Source organism: Lepisosteus platostomus, chromosome 7, assembly GCF_059453375.1.
Source record: "Lepisosteus platostomus isolate fLepPlt1 chromosome 7, fLepPlt1.hap1, whole genome shotgun sequence".
In the NCBI taxonomy this organism is placed as follows: domain Eukaryota; kingdom Metazoa; phylum Chordata; class Actinopteri; order Semionotiformes; family Lepisosteidae; genus Lepisosteus; species Lepisosteus platostomus.
In genome coordinates, this window is record NC_142617.1 from 64,109,824 (window position 1) to 64,129,202 (window position 19,379).

At 39.2% G+C, this 19,379-nt stretch overlaps 1 protein-coding gene across 1 annotated transcript; it reads left to right on the top strand.

Moving 5' to 3' along the window:
* Window positions 1-1,273: 1,273 nt before the first annotated feature.
* On the top strand, window positions 1,274-18,080 carry crabp1a (cellular retinoic acid binding protein 1a). The gene is made up of 4 exons (XM_088641776.1): window positions 1,274-1,543; window positions 4,222-4,400; window positions 12,092-12,205; window positions 17,713-18,080. Exons 1-4 carry the CDS (start codon window positions 1,474-1,476, stop codon window positions 17,761-17,763), a joined length of 414 nt encoding a protein of 137 aa, XP_088497902.1. The 5' UTR covers window positions 1,274-1,473; the 3' UTR covers window positions 17,764-18,080.
* Window positions 18,081-19,379: the final 1,299 nt, after the last annotated feature.

The following is a 19,379-nucleotide window of genomic DNA, read 5'->3' on the forward strand; positions in this document are numbered from 1 at the left end:
ATAAAATGTGGAGGTGTCCGACTTTTGGAGATCAATAATCGTTTCCTTGAAACCTTTGAGAATATTCTGATGCTCCGCTTGTTGATTAATAATACTTTGTAGCCTTTGTAGCCTCCTTTAAAGGCCATCAAGGTGACTCAGAAGCTTCTAAAATCATCCAGAAGCTTTGAGCTTCTACCCGATGACACCTGGTCCAGTGTTACATTTTGCAGGATTTTATTTTGACAAGTTTACAAAGTATGAATACATTTGAATATTGTGGACTTTGAAAAATGTGTAACCAGTTTTGTTAGATTTAGAATTTGACATGACCCAAATATAAATAAAACTGTATTATTCTCACAGTTTTCATGTTTTCACTTACTTGTCCAAATACACACAGATCATACATTCTCTTTCATCTCCTCTTTCACTTCCATTGTGTCAATTAAATTAAAATTAAAATTAAATTTAGACCCAACTTTATAAATATGTTGTAAATACATACACAATGTATTACTTTGAGAAAAACCACTGCACATATTTTAAAAGGACACAGAAAATATGTTAAAATATTCATGAAATTTGGTGTCTGGGGTGGTGTTTATTACATTGCAGATTCTATAGGCTGGTTACCTGTGAATGCACAAGTTAATGCATATTGCCAGCATTTTCAAACATTTGAAAAAAAATATATTTTCAATTTTGGTATGCTACAAAATTAAAGCTGAAAGTCATTAGTTGAGGTAGGAGCTATTTGAAGGGGAGTTATGATTTAAATACAAATTCAAGAAGATTCAATCATTAGTATAATGTCACTCAGGTTATTACAGAACAGGCTTTTGTGGTGCAGTATTTGGAAGCGGTTTAAATATATAAGTAGCTCTGATACCAGTTTTCGATACATACTTCCACATTTCTACAACCGAATGAGAGACCAGCGAGTGTGTCTATTTGGCACCACATACAAGTTTCCTTTGAACACATTTCACTGCTAGACTGAATCAGACGAGACTGTTACACTACACTGACCTGGTGAATCAAGGCGAGATTCATAGAAATGCTACCGCTATGACTCAGATTCAGGCTAAGAAAATACACAAATTTACTAAGCTTGAATTGAAACTGTGATGGCCAGGAAGGGTTAAAGAGCACAAGGACATATCTGGGTTCCACATGCTCCTCTCATTGTGCTACATCTTTAACGGGGGCCTTGTTTATATAATTGGATAGGGCTTTCGGGGGGAGGGAACTTTGTGACTCAGACCCAAGACAGTTGCTATAACTAGTGGCACAGATGAAGCAGAAGCAGAGAGAGGGAGGGAGAAAGACAGAGACAGGGGGGTGAGACAGTGAGAGAGCCGGGAGCGTGAAAGAGCAGAGAGCAGAGCACCAAGCACTAAGAAGCAGGTTCTGTGTATCAGCCCACAAGACCAGACGCTTTCCTCACAGCTTTGAGACAAGAGACAACCCCACCAGCTCCAAAAAACAAAAATGCCCAACTTTGCTGGGACCTGGAAAATGAAGCACAGTGAGAATTTTGATGAACTTCTGAAAGCACTTGGTAAGCCTTTCGGGTTTTTTTAGCCCATCACTAAAATCCATCTTAAGGTTGCACGTCTCGTAATTCATAGCCTCTGTTCGTTGATTGATTGTCTATTTTTGGACAAAACCATTAAATGTTCGTATGCATATATGTGTTTATATAAGACCTTAGACCAGCAAGGCTAAGGGTTCCCCAAAAACAAACAGTATGTTGTCATTCGGGAGACAATAATGATTAATGGGAAATATTTGCCTTTAATTAAACAGGCTGCAGATAATATCTGTGAGATCCATCTTAGGATTACCTTTACAGATATTTTTCCAGATCTTAGGTTGAAGACTTAGGAATTTACGATGGAAATCTTCATTCATAAAACGGGCACTGAGACAAATAGGTGTGCGGGATTTTCAGGATGCGCCAGCAGAATCAAAAAACCTTCATCCATTTAAATGTGTTCAGATAAAACAAATAAAAAATGCACAAAAACCATAAAAAAGAATACAGTCATTTCGTTAGCTTGATTTAAAACCACATAATGTCTTTTTTATTAAGGGGGTTCTTCATCAATTACTCACCAGGCTGCAGTTTCAGAGAGACTGCACTAGTCAGAGGTTCGACTGTTGATTTATATGTTGCTGAGACAATAGATGGTGTTGTCCTTTAAAAAAAATGTTATTCATAAGAGAAAATTAGTTCAGAGTACCACATATGGAGAATTGAATATCTAGCAAGCTTTTATTCAGCAAAACAAAACGTTTCAGTTTTCTTATTTCCTAGTGATAGAAATGCCCAAGTAGTGACCAAATATAGACGTAATCAATAAAATAAAACAACCATGGCTTTCAAGTACTTTACACAGCAAATATCTTGAAATTATGATCCAGCTTAACGCTGTTTATGATTATGATTAATGGAAAGAATTCAGCTCAAAGCTAGATGCCCGAAAAAATATTTTGCCATTTTCTAACATAAGCCTTAAAGAAACAGATTTAATCAGATAGCCGTGAGAGGCTTTGTGTACCTCCTCTGCCAAAAAACAACAACTGTGGTCCAACTTAAACCATGTTCTTATGTTTTGCATTTAAGCTGTTTTCTAAGAGGAAAAGAGAAGACAGACATTCCACAGAACCAGTTTTCTGTGCATGTGAGTCTAACGAAAGACTGGAGCGATGAGAGATGAAATAATGTGAAGGTGCCGCAACTGCGCTTCATCACCTCTCAGTTTCACAACATACCGTGTCATACGAATGAGAACTCATACATCCTGATGCTGTAGTGCCTTGTTGATGCATCACTCTTCACTGTGAAGACACAGCACAAGGACACATGTGAGCATCAATGTCACATTGTGAAAAGATGTTATCACCACTCTTCTTTCTGTAAAAAAAGTAAAACTTAAAAAAATAAAAAATAATGCACCATAAAATAATGCACGGCAAAAGTGGATATGAAGCAATATGTTAATACGGCTATGTGAAGGAATATGGTAATTGTATCCATCTTGGCTGAGGTGCTGAATGCAGCTGAATGGCAGATGTGCCTGTAGAGAAGGGTGTGTGACAGAGGACTTTGCTCTGTCTCAGTGTGCAGGGGTGGCTCAAAGCTTTTGACATTCACTGGGGAGCACAACAGTAAAGGTCCAGTCATCGCTCTTCGTTGAGTCACAGGGCAATAGGAGAACACAGCACTGATCATCTGAGATTCCCCTAATGCGCAAGCAATCATCTCCAGCAAACAAGTGTGGTTCAATTTGAGTTTATTGTTAATAAAGTCAAATATTTGCAATCTCAAATGGGCTGCAATTTAAAAATTCCTCAAATGCTTTTCCACTACTCAGTGTGGGTTTCCTAAGTGCTCCCATGGGCATTAAACCACTTTAAAAACAACTCTGTACTAGACACAGATTTTTTTTCTTCCATGTTTTAAAACCCCTCTATTTGTATAGGCATCAAATGTCTCTGACTCCTTAGTTGTCACCACAATAATTAAGCCTTGCACTTATTGTCTCATTTTGTTTAATATTTTTTTTTGTCTTTCTTACTGATAGGTTGTCATAAAGAAACCAAATGTTTCCTCTAGTTAAAATCTACAATACATTTTAAATTATTTAAAGCTGGCAGGCGTTGGAGTTTCTCAAAGAATTTAGGAACCATGTTTGGTTAACTGCAATCAAGTTTTTCTCTTTTTGACAGCATCCAAAGTGTTCTTTCTCGATGTTTCCCATTTAAGTTGACTTTATTATTCTTTGTCCTGCAGAGTAGCACTTTCTGTTACACGCTTTCCAGTTATTCAAACCAGCAGGACAGTACTGTTTATGAATTTTAGGTTTTAGAAATGGAAAATACAGGAAAGGAAACACCCAAAAACACCACAGACTTAAAACATAAAGAGGCTGTGTGCAATGTTTCCTGCTTGCAATGTACAATGCCTGTTAATGAAATTATTTAATCTCTGCAATCTATTATTACAGAGCAGCATTATTGTGAGATGCTCTGCATTTGAAAATAATAGCAATCCAATCAATAAAAAACACAGAAATCGTTTTTTGAGAAGAATCACTGGGTTATAGGGATTGCTCATCTGAAAGGGAGGCAGGAGAAGGGAGAGGTGCTGGCAAAGGTCAGGATGAATGTGCAGTTCTTACCCTCAGCCCTTCTGGGTTATTTGTTATTAATCTGACTGCTCTGCGCACTTAGGCGTGAATGCCATGCTGAGAAAGGTGGCCGGGGCGGCTGCTTCCAAGCCCCATGTGGAGATCAGGCAGAACGGGGAGGAGTTCTACATCAAAACCTCCACCACTGTCCGCACCACTGAGATCAACTTCCGCGTGGGCGAGGAGTTCGAGGAGGAGACGGTGGACGGCAGAAAATGCAGGGTAAGACAGCGGACAAGCCGGCTCCTCTCAGACAGGAGTGGAGAGCAGATTACCAGCACTAACCACTACGCCTCCTGAACGCAGCTGGGCAGCAGCCTGCTGATTCAGCAGTAGGGCCACCCAAAAATGCTAAACTGAAAAATACTCTCCGAAAGATTGAAATTGTTTGACTAATTGTTGGAAAAGGCAGACCCATGATCCAATCGACAATGGTAGGCTGACATCTGTGAAACACATTACCCATAATAGTGTCCCCAGTGTGTCCTGCTGTGTTATTGCTTGCAATCTGGAAAGAGACAGTGAATTAGGACAGTGACGATTGCCAGTCTTTGACACAGTAGGCCCAGCAGCTACATCATTTGCAAAGGAAAATAAACTGAGATTGATTCTGAGTCAGTTGCATCAGTAAGCCCTACTGACCACAAGCTCAGAGAGGCCCCCTGCACTGACCACCAATTAGGCTGTGCATCAGGTGGAATTAGATGGAGTTCAGATAGCGATTTTGAACAGCAATCCTCAATCTGTTCTGGAGTGTTTTTTAGGCGATGCCATGGATATGATATATCAAAGTGAAGTGAAAAGGATGGGGCCGAACTGCAGAAAGACCCCTTTTCAAAATACAAATGAAAAAATCACAGAATATTTCTCCACTTGGAGCTGCCTCATTTTATCTACATTACCTACCTACACAAGCACTGTTATTCAAAAGGAAAGCTTCCATTATGATCATCTCCATATTCTTCTCATAAGATTGACAGAGCTTTTCCTGGGCACATATGAACACCAGCTGATCAAAGTGATGCACACAGCATGACACACAGGACAAGCCACTTGACCTCTGTACTTCTTACCATTGTTCAGCTGGAAGAGTGAATAAGAGCCCAAGGGCTTTAATAATGTTAAACTGGTCATAGTCACCATCCACAATGGTAATATAAAGGAACGACTCAGGGCTCTGTAGCACAGCGGTTGAAGAAACATTCCTACGTAAGTGTCCTCATTGATATGGCCATCAAAGGGTTCTATGTCAAGCCTACAATAGGATGGGCACCGGAAAGGAAAGAAAGGAACATATTACAGGTGGTAAGTTCATATTTTTTTGTCCTGGTTTCTGCCAGAGGGACATTAAGCATTTTTGTAAAAAGGAAAATACAGCACTTTGAAAATTCTTGCTCAATTACCTTGTTTTTGTTTGGTTCAAGAACAAGTCTACTAAAGTCCTAAAAAAAATTAAATAAAAAAATGAACATTTTATGCTCCTGAGCAACTCAATCAGGCTTGTTTGGACTGCAGGTTAAGCTCTGCAGCCCAGATGTTATGAATTCGAACCTGTGTCATGTCAGTAGCCGGTTGTGACAGTGGTAACTAATTGACAAGGGTCAGATGAGCTGGTTCTTATGGATTGTGCAGCCCAGTAGGGATTCTTGTGACCTGCTGGGTGCCTGCAGGCTTGTAGCAACCCCGGTGAGAGAATGCCATTCCCCCAAGCCCTCTCACGCTCTGGGTGTGTCTGTGGGAGAGACCATACTGACATGGCAATTCCAAACCATTAAGAATTTTTACAATTTCAGTATTTTGTAAAAATTAAATTCTTTCTCTATTTTGAAAAAAGCTAGTAGTTTGATTTTCTTTTTGTTGGTGCACCCACTAGATCTGGACTAGAATATATGAGGTAACACATCCAAAAATATGTCAGTCATTTATTTTTCTAGACTTGCCAAAATGCACATTTATAATTCTTGCACCTTTATATTTGCAAGAAGTTTTGTTGTATTAACCTGTTTCAGTCACAGATGTATACCTAATATTCAGAGCAAGAGGAGAATTTAAACCACTGTGTGCCCCAATTATTAATGCTCCAGTAAAGTGACCAGGGACACTGTAGCCGATGGTGTCCTTTGAATGAGAATTTAAACCTAGGTTGTAACTACTGTAGGTACTGTTCATAAGCTAAACCCCACCCTCAGCTTACACAGCTTAGCCTACCTAAATTTCCTCTTTCATTGAGATGCTAAAGTTATTTCTCACTTCTCTCCGCCTGATCCACTGTGCAGTGTGACTGTGGACACAAAATGACTGCTGTACATGGCCCAGATAGGTGTAGTACTTCACTAGTGGATGAAATGGGCCCCGTTATATACTGTATGTGAAGTGCTATGGGATGTGAAATGGGATGTGAAGTGTTACTGTATATACATGACAGGTATTATTATTATTATTATTATTATTAATAATAATAATAATTGCTTACACTTATATAGCGCTTTTCTGGACACTCCACTCAAAGCTCTTTACAGGTAATGGGGATCCCCTCCACCACCACCAGTGTGCAGCCCCACCTGGATGATGCGACGGCAGCCACAGTGCGCCAGTAAGCTCACTACACATCAGTTATCAGTGGGGAGGAGAGCAGAGGGATGAAGCCAATTCATAGATGGGGATTATTAGGAGGCCATGATTGGTAAGGGCCAATGGGAAATTTGGCCAGGACTCCGGGGTTACACCCCTACTCTTTTCGAGAAACGCCCTTGGTCATTAAAAAGAAACGTTTTAATGACCACAGAGAGTCAGGACCTCGGTTTTACGTCTCATCCGGAGGACGGCACCTGTTTACAGTATAGAGTCCCCATCACTATACTGGGGCATTAGGACCCACGTGGACCGCAGGGTGAGCGCCCCCTGCTGGCCCCACTAACACCTCTTCCAGCAGCAACCTTAGTTTTTCCCAGGAGGGAAATAATATTTCCCTATATTATATTATAAAATATATTATTATTCTCCTAATGACCTTCACTGCTGCATATTTTGAGTATTTATCATACCTGCACATCACCTTAAGTGCCAGAGCAGGCAGCACATGTGAGATTTCCACTGGGTATCCCACTTCATCCCGTAAATGTGCAGTATAGCTGACTGTGAGCAGTATAATTGAGCCTGAATTCTAGTATTGATCTAGGAACTTGAGTCAGTGTTGAACAACATGATCAATTCTAGCAAAAATGTGTGAATAACAACCCCCCCCTTCCCCCAACCACTGAAATTTAGACAATTGTTTTTTTTCCACTCTTTACATTTGATCTCTGTACCTGTGTGACAACTACCTAGACTTCACATTCAAATTAAGTCTAAACAAATGCACAATGCTTAAAATTGTGAAAAACAAGAAATCCCACCATCACTTAAATTCAGCTTTGCATGAAGTAATGGAACATTAGTGGACATCACTGTGTACTTTGCCTTACTGGCTTCTTGTTTTGCCAGCACTACATACTGTAACTCAATGAGATCTGCTTGGCTTTGCCTTCGAGCTCTGACACATACTGAATAATCAAGGGACAAGGGAGCAGTAAAAGCCTTCAGCCTGTACTGATAACCACACTGCAGCCTGGGGTCCATCCCTGACATTCTAATCCGATCTGTTTCCTCAGCCCTTGCGCCTGGGGACAGAGTCAGCAGCACATTTAGTGGGTCCAAAGCCAGCAAATGTGAACTAAATCACAGAGTTTCTGAAGCTTTCTGATTAGCCTCTGAAGGGCGACATCTGTTTCAAGCGGGTCAGAACCCAAATCAGTAAATCAGTCAGAACCCAGTTTCAAAGTGTGAATACTGGCCAATTTGTGCACTTCTTAATCTAGCAGATTTAAGGGTTCTTAGATTTTACAGGGCAGTCTGATTTCAAAACACTCTACAGGGTAGACTATAATATTCAAATTTACGAACCCAGTCCTTGAGGTTCACTGTGGTGCTAGGTTGCAGAACAATCCCTCTCTCACACACACACACTCATTAAGTAACTATGTGAGGGGTTTCACAATGCAAATTGTTTTTCAGATCCATCATTTCAGGTGTCCTCCCTTAAGTCTTCAAAATCACCATTCAGTCATACTGCTGTGTTCTGTGTGCCTTCATCTGCAATATAATCATACTGAAATTTTCTGAAAAATCAGGAGCATGTTAATCATAATTAAGTACTAAGTATTAAGTAGCTAATTAAGCCATGTTATTCTTTTCAGATGGGAATTTAGGGAGAACATTTCTTTTTTCCCCCCTTTCGCTGAATTAGAAGCTTTGTGCATTGAACAGGAGCGACTTCATAAATCTGCCCTGTTGGTTGCTATAGAGACAGATTCCAGCATTACTCACCTGCAGCTGGGAACAAAGGGTAATCTGAATCTTACAGAATTACTTCAAAGGACCTCAAAATGTCTGCACTGAACGTCCAGTGTGTTGTACACATCAATGCTGACTGCAAGGTTCATTTTCCCTTTATGGTTTTGAGAAAAGACAAATCCCACTGAATTACAGAGGCACATAATACACACTAATCTTCATTTCCATGACGGTAGGAAAATATAATTTGCATAAAAGAGTTAAAAAGTTGTGTTGTATTGGGACTTCTGCAGGCAGCAGTGCAGGTGGTGTGTGCAACACACTCAGTCCCAATTGACACATGATGGGAATCCACTCACAATATCTGTCAGACACAATGCAGGCCTAACACACATGATGTCTTTACTCACTGGGGTGTTATCATTTTCACTTACTGTATATAACAGATGCATTTATAAAATGTAACTTATTTTCAAATCAGAAGAGACAATTGTTTTTTAAATATAAAAATCCTTAAAAAATTGACGTTAAATACACAAATACTGTTTTCCCCCTTATGTATGAACATATTAATTATTTCCAGGAAAATGGCAAGAGTATTATAAGCATTGACAAAACATACTACTTCCCTCCTTTCCAAAAAAGCTCTCTATATTAATACATTGGGCCCCAGGTGGTCCATAAGCACTATTTAAACGAGGTGGGGGGCTCTTTGCATCATGTTTTCTGCCATCTGCCAAAGCAACGTAAATCCCTGATACTAGGAATGTATCGATGTGTATACGGTACAGTACAGTGGCAGGTTTCACATAATGGAAGTGTGTAGTCTGAATGTGGTCATTTGGATAGTACTGATCCTTGAAGTGACTGAGAAATATCTGGGGGAAACACATGAGGATAATTGACTTTCACTGGGTTTGAAAGTGAAAAAGAAAGCAAAAACTCCAATAAAGTGATTTTTGACATTGTATTTAAATGTTTCATTAGATGGGCACAGGGGGATTACAAATTGCACCTCAATCTTTGATATGTTGATTAACATTCTGATCAGGCAGACTCAGAGAAGAGTGACTGTACAAACCTGACGGCCAGGACTTCAAATGAAACTTTCAGACTTTCAGAGTCCTCTTTCCTGGTATGTTGTGGTATGCCTGCAAAAAGCTGAATCTGAGAAGATGTTCTCAGGAGGCCAAAAAGAAAAGAAAAAAAGCAAAAAAATAATCCTTGTGAAGTGTTTTTTTTTTACAGCAGGAAACAGAATTTTTTATGGCGCGTTGCAGTGGATGATGAAACCAAACTGAAATTTCATGAGCTGTGTTACTCAGCTCCATCACCAGCTCACCAAATGCAAAAGTTGTTCAATGGTTAAAGAAATAAATTGATTTTACAGAATTTTTAAATATTATAACTTTAACCTTTGCTTTCCTTAAATGCTGATATCTCTCATTTTAGAAAGTATTGCTTTTAAAGTATAAGCTTTTTTCAATTCTATCACATAAACATGGAGTTCTATCCATTTGTTACAGATGAAGACAGTAAATCATCAAGTATACTTTTTTGGAATGAAGACAAAACATTCTTGACTCAGGGCAGTGTACAAGATTAATCTCTTAGCCCTTTTGTACCCTTGGTTGAAAGGTCTTTTTAAAACAAACATCTGAACATCTGAAATGAAACTGTGACTTGACAAACAGCTGTGAAATATGAAGACTGCAGTAAGTGTTTCTTTCCCTGTTAAACTAAAATGCTCACTGGAGTCGCACAAAGACAGCTCATGAATTGGATGGTAAAATCAAATTCAGAAATAAATCAACAATGGTTAGACAACAAAGTAATTGTCTACTTCTACGTACAACTGCAGATATGCAATAATCAAGGCCTGATGATTATGGTGCAGAAATACTTTATGAAGTCACTGTATATTGTTCACTCAATAGTAGAGGAATGCTGCACACATTTAATAAAACAAATGCAGTCATTGATTTTACTCATCAAGTAATCTTTTGATTTTGATTAATTATCAGTTTTTTATTAATTTATCAATTTATCAATTGCATGAAGTAACTCAACTCAGCAACGTGACAATTTAACATTCTGTTATTTATTTAGCAAACACTTTCTCTAATAACTCATTGGTTGTTATTCCATGATATGCAAAAATAAAGTCACTTAAGACAAATAGGTCTGCATTTAAGAATATGTTTAACAACACATGATTCCTTCATTTTTAAGAATACTGTATGTGTATATGAGGATCATTCACTTCTGAGTACATCTTTTAAATTAGGAGTGATTCATTAGTATTTGTCACTGAGTAGCCATTGTTACTTGCAGGATAGGTGTCACTGTCATTGTAATCTCAGCTATGACTGGTTTTAAGCAAGGATATGTAAGTTCTCCCCATGTTTGTGTGGGTTTCCTTCCACAGTCCAAAGACATGCTTGTAGGTAAAATGGCTTCTGGGAAAAGTGGCCCTTGTGTGAGTGTGTGTTTGTCTGTGCATGGATATCACATGTCTGTGATAGACTGGTGTCCCAGCCAGGGTGTATCCTGCCTTTCACCAAGTTGATTCCCAGAATAGCCTTTGGTCCCCCCATGATGCTGAATTGAATAAAGTGGTATGAAAATGGATGGATATATTCACCAAAACATCAGCCATAGATCTGGTAACATCCACAAGTAATTGCAGTGCCAGATTTGCTTTTGAGTTCCTGGAATGTAATTGAGAAATCTAAAAATTATTTCATCTGTATTTTTTTCTGTACTGAACAACCAGTGCATTTTTGTAAACAATTTAGAGATTATTCCTTTACTGTGTATCAGATGAAGGAATGCACTTCATTGACTGACACAGAACACGTACACTTTTCACAAAAGATGACACTTTCTCACTTGATGAGAGTGGCTAAATAATCACGAATGCAGAATTAATTCAACTAAATCAAAAAGATAAACATACAACATGAGTGCACCATGTTGAAGTCAAATCAATTTCCAGGTTTAATAGTACTAATTGCTTCATATACTTCAAATGAAAGGTTATTTAAAGTGTTGAAAAAGGTTAGTTTGACCTTTATAACTAAATCTTGATTCACAATTATTCAGGTACAAAAATAAGACACCAAACTGCACAGATCAGCATTAATGAAACCATTTAGGTCTGTAATGTAAACTTTTAGCTTTGATATGTACTACTTAAGAACTGCAAGAAATGTTCACATTTAGGTCTCCAGCTGAGCAGGTGGGTATTATTGTGGCTTTGAGGACTTGAGTTTCACATCATGAAAGCCATTTTCCACATTCATATCGCACAAACCCGATATAGATTAGACACAGGCCAGCACAGTAGTTTGAAATGGTCCCAAGAGCAGCTGCTGATCCTGAACGAAGGCTTGTCTAGAGAGGAGGGGGCTGTATTGTGAAGCTGAATACTGTTGCCCATCTATCACATGGTCTCCTGTCTGCGGCTCTCAATTAATGAAGGCATCCTGGCCGGATTCATTCTCTCAGATCCTGTGTTCGTGTTGCTGGGATGTCAAGTATGTGGCATCACGCTTAGCTGATTGTTCTCTTGCCCACAGAGCCTGCCGACTTGGGAGAATGAAAATAAGATCTATTGCAAGCAGACGCTATTGGATGGAGATGGTCCAAAAACTTACTGGACAAGAGAACTGAGGGGGGGTGAACTTATCTTGGTAAGAGCGGTTATCTGTAACTACTACCAGTGTTCACCATTACTGTACATAGGACTTATATTATGCACTTTGTAAGTGTACTTGCATGGCTCAGACTACTTAAGAAAGTGCAATGTATTGTAATATTATACATTTTATTCAGATTTAGTGTGTTGGAGCTGCTTTTTTTTACATTTGTCCAGTTTCCAGATTTCCTGGAAGATTGGATTTTTCCGAACTTGTCATAAGCTATGTTGCTTTTTTGGAACTAATTTTTACTATTTAGAAGTACAAAAAACGTCTCTGTTCTTCTCTATGCATGGTCTAGCAGAGATGATTCAATGTCAATGTGTTTGATCGGTACGCCATTCTCTGGGAAAGCATGACTAGATTGCTTCTGCAGGCTGAGACATTGAATACTAATGTGTCCAAATTTCTTTGGGTAAGAAAGATTTGGATGTACAAAAACTGTTAAACAGACCATGCATCTGTAAAGACACTTCTTCCTGAATGAACTTCCGAGCTGCCCAGCTGTCACCACAAGGCCAGAAATATATTTTAAAAGAAAGTTTTGTTTTGGTGCTTCTATATGTCTTGTCTCTCTATATCTCTATGGCATTAAATGTCAAGCACGTACCAGCTATTAGGATACATATGCTAGACAAGCTATGTTCCAGTTAACAGAAGAAATGCTGGTAATGAGGAAGCACTTATTCTAATCAATATATAACCATGCCTTTCACCATGAGGTAATTTCTTGCAGAAACTGTGAGCAAAAGTCAGGAGGCCAAACTTTTGGCTAAAATCCTTCCCAGGCCACAGCACAATGTGGCTGCAATAATATCATTTTCTTTTGGCCACTGAGCCTTTGGAACTTCAGTGGGGCTTCACTAGTTTTACTCTTCAGGTGTCCATCACGATGACCTCAGTCTGTGCTTGGCTCCCTCACTCTCCTGGTCTGATTAGGTTTAATTGATTTCTGTCTACTTTAGTTATAGAATTTAGAGGTCGTACACATCTGCTGTTTTTTTATGGACCAGATGGGAAACATTAAATGGAACCGAAATACAGTGTGTGATTTTCAATTCCTGGGTTGCAGAAACCATTTTATTAGCACTAGAGATATGCTCATTATTTAATCCGAAATCCTCTGGGTGGGAAATAAATAATGATGATTTCTACAAAAAGGACCCATGCAATACGCAGTTAAATACTGCATATTCTTATATTCTGTACAATATACAAGATATTACATTTAAAGCAATAAATAAATCAGTGTGGTGGATCAAGTCTCTATTTCTTTAGTTCCCACAGAAATACACCATAAAAACAATGATAATGTTTAACTCAGATTTGAAAATAAATCTTAATTGTCCACCTAAATATATAATATGTTATTTATTTGAGATGCATATTTTGTATTCTGCATGCCCAGGGTTGAAATCTGATCTGAAATTAAACTTCAACAAAGGCTCAAACAAACCATCTACAATCACAGACAGATTTTCTGGCAAAAAGCTATTGCTCCAATCTACCAGCTGTGTTAGTGACTGAAACTGTTATGACTGATCAACTTTTGTATTGAATTTGTGATCATTTAATGATTCTCACAACATGTTGGTGCAAACTGCAGTATTAGCCATTGACTGAAAATTAAGATATGTCAAGCATGCCTCTGTTCTACTTCTGTCTTTGAGAATAGCAGCAGCCATATCACTCTGCAGCCCACAACTGGCAGCCCACTGGTGCTCAGCAGGTGTGAGCCTGGTCAGTACCTGGATGGGAGACCTCCTGGGAAAAACTAAGGCTGCTGCTGGAAGAGGTGTTAGTGGGGCCAGCAGGGGGCGCTCACCCTGCGGTCTGTGTGGGTCCTAATGCCCCAGTGTAGTGACGGGGACACTATAGTGTAAACAGGCGCCGTCCTTCGGATGAGACGTAAAACTGAGATCCTGACTGTCTGTGGTCATTAAAAAAAAAAACCCCAGGGCGTTTCTCGAAAAGAGTAGGGGTGTAACGCCGGCGTTAGGGCCTTTACCAATCATGGCCTCCTAATAATCCCCATCTCTGAACTGGCTTCATCACTCTGCTTTCCTCCCCACTGAGAGCTGATGTGTGGGGAGTGTACTGGTGCACTATGGCTGCCATTACATCATCCAGGTGGGGCTGCACACTGGTGGTGGTGGAGGGGATCCCCATTACCTGTACAGCACTTTGAGTGGAGTGTCCAGAAAATTATTAATTTTTAAGCAATTATTAATTATTATTATTATTATTAATACTCTCTATTTTTGGAAAAGTTCCATACCTGTATCAAAGTTGTCACAAGGTGACTCTGTGTGAATGTGCTATAAGATACCAAAACCAAGCCAGTTTTGGAAGTTACCAAGACATCAGAAGACTACAGTGCATTTACAGTATATATATAAATATATAAAGTCCCAACAGTATATAAAGAGTATAAAAAGGGTATGAGGATAAGGAACTTTGTAACTCTGCAAACAAATTCAAGTGTGGAGAATTGGAAACGCTGCAGTGAAAAAGTTTCAAAAATAACTGTCTTTATATGAAGTCACATGGGCAGTATATACAAAACGAAAACTTCTGGCGCTTGGATAAAGGCATCTGCCAAAGCAATAAATAATAACATCACCTTTTGTTCATCAATCCATACCCAGATTTCTTGGCATACATTTTCTCCATATTTCTTTCCACATTCATACTTTTAAAAGCTGCTAAAAGAGGCAAGACACTTTGATCAGAGAAGAAGGAAAAGCATAAATGCAGTGTTCTTCATTCCAGAAGTGTTCATCTTCTAGCTGAGTTTTCTTTCCAGCTAAAAGCTTTGACATCCTGAAATTTCATATTGTTAAACACATCAGACATGTCACATCAGACAGAATTTTATTGGTGAGCATTACCTGGTACAAACTTTCAAAATTCCCATGATAAAAAATATACAACTTCTACTATTCAAGACCATTTAGAATTTATTTGTGCTGAAACAGGACTAAATGCAGTACATTTGTCATGAATTGCAGCTATTTCCTTCACTGGTACAGTATGTGTATTAACTGTAATATGTAGTGCCCTCGGGCCCTGCATCCATTCTGTGCCAACTTCTAAATCTGATGTAAAATGATTTCTAACAAAAATAAACTTTGAATCATCCAAATGCGAAATAGAAAAACAGGGGCCTCTTCCTGCCTGTAAGCTGATCTCTGGCACTAAAGTTCCAGATAGATTTAACAAATAGAGCCACATAGTTCATTGCAACTGAACTCATGATTTGTAAAGCTTGATCCCAAGTTCTCAGGATCCTTGCGTGAACCTGCAAACTGTCCTAATCCAGTCAACAAGGACCAGGTTCATTAACTTACCTGGATGCCATAAATTCATCCCCTGATTGTGTCTTTTAGTTAGGTTTTATGTGGGCATACAAAAACATTCTTAAGAAGCATTATGCCAGATTTTCTTAAGATAACAGCGACCGCATGTTTCATGTGGCTTCATAAACCAAAACACAAACAAAGTCCAAGGACTACCATGCTGCAGTGCCGAAGACATTTTAATAATGTGAGTGGAAAAAAAAATCCAGATTTGATTCTTTCGAAGAGAAGGATAAACAGAGATTTCAATAAGAGTGGGAATTCAATAACTGTAGGATTGATTCTCCCAGCTGGACATGTCTAGTTACAACAAGCAAACCAGAAACTGATCAGCTAAGATGGATGAACCTTAAGATGGAATTCATTAAGTATAAAAAAATACTCCGCACTCTTCTCCCAGCTTTCTGCACGACACACAGCCCTTCCCTCATCTGTTGTCACTAAAGCACCCAGCAGCCTTTTCCAAAAGATCCTCAAGATCCACCTGGTTTTTAAAGAAATGCCAAGCTGGCAATTTGACTCCTGCTCTCAGGGTGGCTTTGATCCAGGTCCCAGAGTATTTTTGCACCATGAAGTAGTTTGGGTGCATTAAAGCACTGATGCCGTGCAGATCTGGCCCTCGTCTGCCAGTGTTAATGTGGTTAATTGATCACGTTGGAAATGCCTCTGTAAAGCAACGGTGGTGCAACCCTGCTGTTCCTCATAGTAATGTCTCCCAGGGTGCTCCCGCAGAGCAGATGGCTCATCTACATGCAGTTCTCTAAAGCTGCGTGACATTTCAGACCATTTCCTGCCTTGCGCTTGTGTGGTAACGTGCAGATGCTCCACTTAGTTGGCCGCTATTCTCCTGGCACTTTTCACAATACGTCTGTGGTGTCGGCTCCTGTTCGGCTAGCGAGCGCTTGCTCTTCTGTCTTCCTCTTCGAAAGCACTGTCGTCTTGGCTGCTTGGTCCTAAAAATGCGTTCATCCTGTCTTCCTGCTTTCTCCCACTTTGGTAAATCCCAATATCCTTGTATGCAGAAGTGTTCTTGCTTTGCAACTTGATACATCAAACTATGGACTGAACATGACAAAAGGCAGAATATGGAGTCTCTCCATGTACTTTCTTGGGATACCTTGTAGTGATATACTGGTCTCAGGGCTCTGGACATCTTCTCACTGGAATTACCTAAATTCTGTTTTAAAATACTGCTTTAGGTACTCTATTTACTCCCTTCTATGAGCTTATCATCACTATTACTTTATTATTATGATAAATGGAGCTTGTAGACTTTAATCACATTTTTCCAATTACATCTCAATTCTTTAAGACAATGAAAAAGAATCTCAAATATCTGATACCCTCCTCTCTTCGAGGAGCCGGGTAACTTTCTCATTCTTTCCAAAGCTCAACTGTAAAATTGTTGAGTTGAGCAATTCTGGGAATCTTTGTTTACAGAGACGTGCAACACTAATTTCTCCCTGTGTAGCTAAAAAACAGAATGAGTGACGTGTAAATGGAAATGACAAGCCTTAGTGACCGGGAGATCATGTGAAATGGTGAAACTCTCTACAGAGGGTTAGCATCAAACAGGCAAGACTGTCCTAGCACAAGTGTGAATAATTCAGTTCAAGTACACAAACATGAGAGAACACAACAGCAATGTTGCATCTTTCAAAGGACACAGATTTTTAAAAACAAAAAGGCAAGGGGGGTAGATTTTAATGTCAGAAACTGGATAAAACTTGCTGACTATTGGGTTTCTTAAAGCTTTTGGAAACATCAAATCCTTAAGTACATGGCTGGAAGATGATCCTTCGTAACTGACTAAAAAGTCACAAAAAGCTAACTACAACAACTGAGACAAAGCCTGAAGCCATGTCTGGTTTAGGTCAAAAGGATAACACAATCCTCATCCTTGAACCTGGGGAACATATTTAGCCACATCCAAATGATGGGTAAAACAGCCGTCTCACTTTCCTAGTAAGACTTTCCCAGTGAGAAAAATAAATCTGCACTTTTTCCATTTTTGTTCTATCATAAAGAAACCAAACCATTGAAATTCAGTTGTAAGTCCTTACAGTGAAGGGTGAATGTGGTTGATGTTTTTAACACAATCAGCAGAAATATCCAACCCTTATCCTTCTGCTTGTGTTGCAGACCTTCGGCGCAGATGATGTAGTTTGCACACGGATTTACGTACGGGAGTAAAGTTTGTGGACCTGCAGACAGTGACGGGGACAAGATGAAGGAAGCTCGTCGTGAAGTTCCCCATTCGAAATCATTGTGTTGTTTCGAAGTACAACAGCAGAGTCATACAGTGTAAACATGGGATTCTTCCTTAACCCACTGTGTGTTTGTGTCTTAGTTGTTCCTACACTAGCCACAAGCATGGGATGTCTGTGATTGTTTGTGTGAACTCCTTTGCATTCATTTGCATTCTCTGTTCTTTTGCCATGTTAGGTATGTGTGGTACTTCAGTATTACTAAGTAATGACAGTAATAAAAAAGTATCTGCTTGAGTTGTATGTCTGTCTCTCGACTAAAATCTATGCCTCTCTGTTGACACACCTAAGTTTTGGAAAACAAAATATTTTTATAGTATTTCTCGCTCCTTCCAAGAGACGTGACAAATATTATGAATGGTTCTGTAGATAACCAGACAAAACATGGTCATAAATGTGGCACAAGCAGAAATATCTTGAGAATAATATTCAGTCCTTCAGATTTATCTTTTTGCAAAGAAGCATATATTCCAGGAATTCATGTGCTTTCAGTGCGCAAGGCAAAGTGTACACAGCAAGAGACAAACTGAAGATACCAGCTAATGAGTGAGCTGTACGAATGGACTGTCTACTGGATATAGCCTTTGAAAGCCAATTTTGGTAATAAGGATACACAATCACTGAAATTTGATGTCAGGGCAGAAACAGACATCAGCAATTCAACAATGCCATGTGCTACCAATTTCGCTATGCTTTATCAGAACTCAAACTCTGACTTGCAATGAAAGGTAGATGAAAAGAATAATGAATGTACTTCCTGAACATTGGTCTTCTTTAGGAATCCTCTGTTATATTACAGAATTAGAGAAACTACAGCATATTGCCGACATAGAAGCACAGAAATGAAATGACAATTTAGATCCTCATCTGAAATAATTCTTGCCAACCATAAATCTAACAATTGATTACTGAATTTTGTTTTAAACAAGCTGGTGATTCACAGCATGTCTCAAAAGTACAATACAATTGTCAAAAGTGTCTTTACACTTACTAAGATGCATTATGATATATTTGATAGATGGACTTCACATTAAAATACATTCCCCCCCCCTTTGGGGTTTGCTTTTTGTGTCCCCAGGCCAATGAGGAATCTCTTCCTGCGCTAGGAGCCCCCCCTCACCCACAGACAGCAGGCCTCAGCCGTGCTTTAGTGTCACTGCAGCATGGTCACAATGCTCTAACAGGAGCTTCCACTGCCTGCGTTTAGCTGATTACTCCAGCGTGCGACACTTCAGGCAATGCAATTAAAGATGGAAGGCAGGAAGATAGGCAGACTCTTCAACCTCCCCTCCCCCAGGCACTGTGTGCAATTTTGCAACAAAAAAATGTGTTCTCGGCTCAGCCGTAGAATGTACAGATTCTGTGCAATTTCTGCCCTAAATAAGAAGCAGCAAAATTATTTTTGCTGTATTTATTGCCTTTTCTTAAGCATTTTCGTGTTCTCATATTGTCATTAATTCATTTCCCCCTTAAGAGCCTGAAAAAGAAAAAAAGAAAAAAACAGTAGTTGTTTCTTGTGTTGAATTAATTCCAGTTTGCACT